We start from the raw sequence: 6,369 nt of genomic DNA on the forward strand, positions 1-6,369 counted from the left end.
ATAAGAGAACTAACGGATGTTATGACTCAAATGGATTTAACAGACATCTATAGAATATTCCATGCAAACATAAAAGAATATACATTCTTCTCAGCACCTCATAAAACCCCCAAAATTGACCATATACTCAGCAACAAAACAAACATCAACAGATGCCAAAAATTGGAATAACAGCATGTATCTTATGGTATCATCAGGCTTAAACCTAGAATTGAACAGCAGCACTAATTCCAGAAAGCCCACAAACACATAGAAATTAAACTATGCTCACCTGAATCATCAATGTGTGAAAGAAGAAATAAAGGTGAAATTAAAGACTTCCTAAAATTCAATGCAAATGACCAAACAACAAACCCAAATTTATGGGACACAATGAAAGCAGTGTTAAGAGGAAAGTTCATAGTACTAAATGCCTACATGAAGAAACTAGAAAATTCTCACACTAGTGAATTAACATAATATTTGAAATCTTTAGAACAAAAAGAAGCTAACCAAGAGAACTAGTCAACAGGAAATAATCAAATTGAGAGTTGAAATCAACAAAAGAGAAACAAAGAAAACAATACCAAGATTCAATGAGACAAAGAGTTGGCTTGTCAAGAAAATCAACACACTAGACAAAACTTTATCCAAAGTAACTGAATCAGAAAAGAAAAGGGGGAAAGGGAGAATATTTCTCTTATTCCTTATCCTCTCTGGCATAAGCTCTCACCAGTGCTTTTGATGTTAGTCATTCTGACTGGTGTCCTTTTGATTTCAGAGTCCTTTTGATTTGCATTTCCCTGACTGCTAAGGATGTTGATGAATTCCTTAAGTGTCTTTTGGCCATTCTGATGAGAATTCTCTGTTTAGATCTGTACCCCATTTCTTAATTGAATAATTTGGTATTTTGATGTCTAGTTTATATATATTTATATATGTGTGGGTGTGTGTGTATGTATGTATATGAGATCAGTCCTCTGTCCAATAGAGGGTTGTTGTAGATCTTTTTATATTTAGTACTCTGCTGTTTTGTCTTATTGAAACTTCTTAGGTTCAGGAAGTTCCAGTTATTGTTGCTCTCAGTGTCTGCACTACTGGTATTAAATTTAGAAAATTATCTCCTGTGTCCATGTGTTTAAGAATATTTCCAAATTTCTCTTTTGTCAGTTTCAGTATGGCTAAATTAATGTTGAGGCCTTTCATTCATTTGACTTGAGTTTCATGCATGGGGATAGTTAGTTGTGGATCTATTTGCATTCTTCTACATGTTGACATCTAGTTATGCCTGCACCATTTGTTGAAGATGCTTCATTTTTCCATTGCATGATTTTATCTTCTTTGTCAAATATTAAGTGTTCATAGACATGTGGATTAATATCAGCTCCTACAATTCAATTCCCTTGGTCTACCTGTCTGTTTCTATGCCAGTGCCAAGCTGTTTTCATTATTGTAGGTCTATAATAAAACTTGAAGTCAGAGATGGTGATGCCTCTGGATATTCCTTTATTTTATAGGAATGCTTTGACTATCCTGGGTTTTTTTTTATCCTTATGAATTGGAGTATTTTTCTTTGATGTATGTGATGAATTGTGTTGAGTTTTTGATGTGGATTGCATAGAATCTTATATTGCTTTTGATAAGATTGCCATTTTACTGTATTGATCCTACCTATCCAAGAGCATGGGAGATCCTTTCATTTTCTGATATCTTCCTCAATGTCTTTCTTCAACTACTTCAAGTTGTTGTAGCACAGATATTTCATTTCTTTGGTTACCCCAAGATATTTTATATTATTTGTGGATATTATTAAGGGTCATGCTACACTGATTTTTTTTCAACTCTTTAATCATTTACAAATAAAAAAGATACTGACTTTTTAAAGTTGATCTTGTATCCTACCACATTACTAAAATTTTTCAGTTATATTTGTTCCTTGGTAGAATTTCTAGGGTCACATATATATCCTATCAAATTGTATGCAAATAGCAAAAGTTTGACTTCTTTATCTCTGATTTGTATCCCCTTGATTTCTTTTTGATATCTTATTAGTCTACCTAGATCTTCGAGTACTATATTGAATAGTTATAGAGAGAATGGAAAATCCTGTCTTCTTCCTGGCTTTAGTGGAATAGCTTTGACTTTCTCTCCATTCAATGATGTTGCCTGTTGGCTTCCCATATATTGCCTTTATTATGTTAAGGTAAGTTCCTTGTATCTCTCATCTCTCCAAGATCTTTATCATGAAGTGGTGTTAGATTTTTGTCAGCCTTTTTCAGTCTCTAATGAAATGAACATATGATTTTTTTTTCATTGTACCTATATTATGGGTTACATTGACAGATTTTCCTATGTTGAACCATTCCTGTCTTTCTGAGATAAAGCCAACTTGATCACGGTGGATATTTTTTGATGTGTTCTTGGTTTCAGTTTGCTGGTATTTTACTGAGTATTTTTACATCAAAGTTCATGAGTGAGATTTGTCTGAAATACACTTCCTTATTTGAGTCTTTGTGTGATTTGAATATCAGAGTTAACTGTAGGCTCTTAAAAAGTTTTACAATGTTCCTTCTGTTTCTAAGATGTGGAATATTTTGAGGAGTATAAATATTAACTCTATTTGAAGTCCTGGTAAAATTTTATTCTGAAACCATCTGGCCCTGGAGTTTCTATGGTTGGATATTGTAATGACTGTTATTCCCATATGTATAATATAGGTCTACTTAATTGTTCATATAGTTTTGATTTAACTTTGGTATGAGGCACCTATCCAGAAAATTATCCATTTCTTATAGATTTTCCAAATTTTGTGATTTATACCTTTCAAAGTATGACCTCATGATTCTCTGGATTTCCTCAATGTCTGTTGTTATGTTTTCCTTTTCATTTATGACTTTGTTTTTGGATATTTTGTCTCTTCCTTCTGTTAGTTTGCACAAGCATTTATCTTTCTTGTTGATTTTCTTGAAGAACCAGTTCTTTGTTTCATTGATTCCTTGCTTTGGTTTTTTTTTTTTTTTTTTGCTTATATTATATTAATTTCAGCCCTCAACTTGAATATTTCTTGTCTTCTTCTTATCCTGGGTGAGTCTGCTTCTTTCTGTTGTAGAGCTTTCAGGTGTGCTATTAAGTCACTAATATAAGCTTTTTCCACTTTCTTTATGTAGGCATTACTGCAATGAATTTTTTTCTCAGCACTGCTTTCATAGTATGTGTGTTCATTTTGATTAAATTCTAGATGTCTTTAATTTCTATTTTAATTTCTTCCTTGACCTAGGGGTAATAAAATTGAACTCTGTTCAATTTCCATGAGTTCATAGGATTTCTGCAATTAGTGTTTTTCTATTCTAACTTTAAACTATAATGATCTGTTAAGATACAGAAGGCTATTTCAATTTTCTGTACCAGTAGAGGTTTACTTTGTAATTGAGTATGTGCTCAATTTTAATGAAGGTTCCATGAGGTGCTGATGGTACAGTCTTTTATTTTGGGTTAAAGATTCTATAGTTGTCTAATAAGTTCCTTAGAGTCATAACATCTCTTGGTTCTCTTATCTCTCTCTTGAGTTTCTGTATGGTAAGCCTGTGCATTGGTAAGATTATGGTATTAAAATCTCCCACCATTAGTGTGTGGGGATTGATGTGTGATTTAAGTTTGGGTAATGTTTCTTTTGTATATGTGTGTGGTCTTGTATTTAGGGTATAGATGTTCAGAATTGAGACTTCCATAGATGTTCAGAATTGAGACTTCCTCTTGATGGATTTTTTTTTCTGTGACGAGTATGAAGTATCCTCCATCTCTTTTGATTGATTTTAGTTTTAAGTCTATTTTGTTAGATATTAGAATAGCTACACCTGCTTGCTAAAACAAGATTCACCCTCCTGGAACAGTCACTGACTGACAAAAGCTCCTCTGCTAAGGGTGGGGTTTCATAATATTCAACTTTCATGTGAATTTGTCCATATTTCTCCCAGAGTATCTTTCTCATGATTGATTCGTGTATGTTTTCATGACCTAAGCTGTCAATTATCTATGGAGTATGAGAAAAAAAACAATCCTTTGAAATATTTGCTCCACCACTGCCAGGCTTCCCACACATTCGTTTTACTACAGTGTGAGAACTGAGAACACTGAAGCCCATTGGAAACAGATATATTGCATCAGCAGTGTGAGCCTGTGGGAAGTCATTGGACTCTGTGTTTATCAGAGGGAAGGGCTTAAACACTCCACATACTCTGCAATATTGCCAGAACTATTAACATTCTACCACTGCCATGTTGTTTTTCCCAAAGGAACATACTCTTCCCAAGCCCTAGGAAATCCCCCTTACTTCACTTTGCACAAGACTCAGACCATTTGCCAGAACCCACTCCCAACCCTAGTGACCCTCACTTAGCTGATCATGGCCAAAGGGCTGCATAAAAGAATGCAGTGTTAGCTTTGAGAAAGTCATTGTGTCTCACATTCCAGGAGACTTACATTTAAAGATGTGTTGCAGTTTGTTCTTGTCATTTGAAGAAGGCTCATAGTGACCCTCTGAAGTGGTGAAGTCTGTATCTTCATTGATTGTGGTGGCTGTGACAGGTCCAACCACAATTAGGAAGCAACAGCTAGGAATCCAGAGAACCTGAAAGCATGAGGGAGTTGCCCAATTTGGAGCTCTCCCAGGGATTTCTGGAGTCAAATCACATCTTAGATCTTCCTGGAGTAAGAAGAGCCTGTGTAGCCAGAAAAGTATCCAGGCATCCTTAGTGTCTCTCCTAAATGTACTCATTGTCATATACCACCTGTCTACTGTCCACATGATGACCACTTGGTGCATATGGTCATTTAATCAGTCAACACTAAACAAATGATACAAATTCAATGCCTCAATTTCACAGTCCACATTACAAGCATTCAACAGCCATGGTGGCCACAGCTACCATATCAAACACAGCAGATGGACAATGTTTCTTTGCAAAGAGTTCTGTATCTTGGTACTAGGCTAGATCCCCCAGAGAACTCAGAGACTCTGGCTGTGGGAGCATTTCACTGAGTTTCACTTGGTCTGACACCAGAGAGTGCTACCACCTAGACCTAATCTCTCTTTTGTTTAGCATATACCTTTGTTTCCCTTGTTGCCCTTTACATGGATCTTGCCTGAGAGTTTCCCAAGGATACAAAGCCTATGAATAATTTGGTTATGGGGCTTCCCAGAAAACTGTGGTACCTGCTGAGTGGAGAATTTGCACTTGTGAATGTCCCTTTGGAAGTTTTGTCAGAATGTTTTAAGGATACAGAAATCAAGTCGCTAAGATATAAATTGGAGAAAAATAAAAGAAACCCTGGGTGAAAGGAAAGGGGTTCAATCCTTAGGGATGGTTGCACCCTGCGGACAAGGAAGACTAAATTCATTCTTTAGGTGCCTCTTAGTTTTCATTCATGGACCCCTGTAAACCCAACACACAACTGCAATACTTGACAGCCCAGTCAATGTGTGGCTGAAAGGGGGCAAAGGATCTGCTGAAGAAGGACAGAGAATCTGGCCACTTGAAGAACTGGAAGGAAAAGCCCCCTCATGCAGCTATTAAGATGCCTGTTAAAAGGAAATGGAGTTAAAGTAAAGGAAAAACAGCTTACAGAGCTTTTGGTAGTCATTAGATAGTGTTGCCATTGGTTTCTGGCATCTCCTCACATTCAACTGAAATTAAAGATAAGGAAGCAATTTATGAGAGCTTTGAGGAGAGCTTATCAGAAAGGAGGGCCCATACCATCAAAAATTTGGTCTTTATGTAATTTAGCTTCAAAAGCTCTGGACCCATTGCAGAGTGAGGAGAAAAACAGGAAAGCAAAAGGAAAGACACTCAGGCTAGACATTATCTGTTGGCGGAAGAAATTGTTCCTTCACAGGTCGATTAAGATGCTGTTTCAAAGGACAGAGAAACTGTGGAAACTCAAGACAAAGGAGATGAGTCTTCTCCTTTTTCATCAGATGAAACAGATTTAGAAATTAGAAAGGCCTAGTGGTTAATTGCAGTTTTAAAAATACAAGAGTTCCCAAGACAAAAAATACAAAAGGAAAAGTCAAACTTCCCAGTAGAGAAGGGAAAATTAAGAAGGAAATCTTCCCAATAGAGAAAAGGGAAGGAAAAAAAATAAAAGGAAATTTCTCAAAGGAAAAGGGAAAAATGTTTAATCAAGAAAAAAAAAAAGGATTTTTCCAGTAAAGGAGGGAAAATATTAAAGCAAGGCCTAAAAATTAAAACGGCCTATAAAGGAAAAATAAAAGAAAGAAAAAGATCTCTTCCAAGTAGAATAGAGGAAGATAAAAAGGCTCTTTCTGATATAAGAAATTAAGACTATTAAAAAATCAAAGATCTCTCTCTCTCTCTCTCTCTCTCTCTCTCT

At 35.7% G+C, this 6,369-nt stretch overlaps 1 protein-coding gene across 1 annotated transcript in view; it reads left to right on the forward strand.

Moving 5' to 3' along the window:
• The first annotated feature begins 2,138 nt into the window (after positions 1-2,138).
• The window catches only part of LOC101989364 (insulin growth factor-like family member 3), a 25,971-nt gene continuing 21,740 nt past the window's right edge, over positions 2,139-6,369 (forward strand). Inside the window, exon 1 of the mRNA XM_005371055.2 lies at positions 2,139-2,182. Coding sequence (XP_005371112.2) covers positions 2,139-2,182 — 44 coding nt within the window. The remainder of the gene's footprint in view (positions 2,183-6,369) is intronic.

The sequence above is a fragment of the Microtus ochrogaster genome, unplaced genomic scaffold, assembly GCF_000317375.1.
Source record: "Microtus ochrogaster isolate Prairie Vole_2 unplaced genomic scaffold, MicOch1.0 UNK96, whole genome shotgun sequence".
Taxonomy (NCBI): Eukaryota; Metazoa; Chordata; class Mammalia; order Rodentia; family Cricetidae; genus Microtus; species Microtus ochrogaster.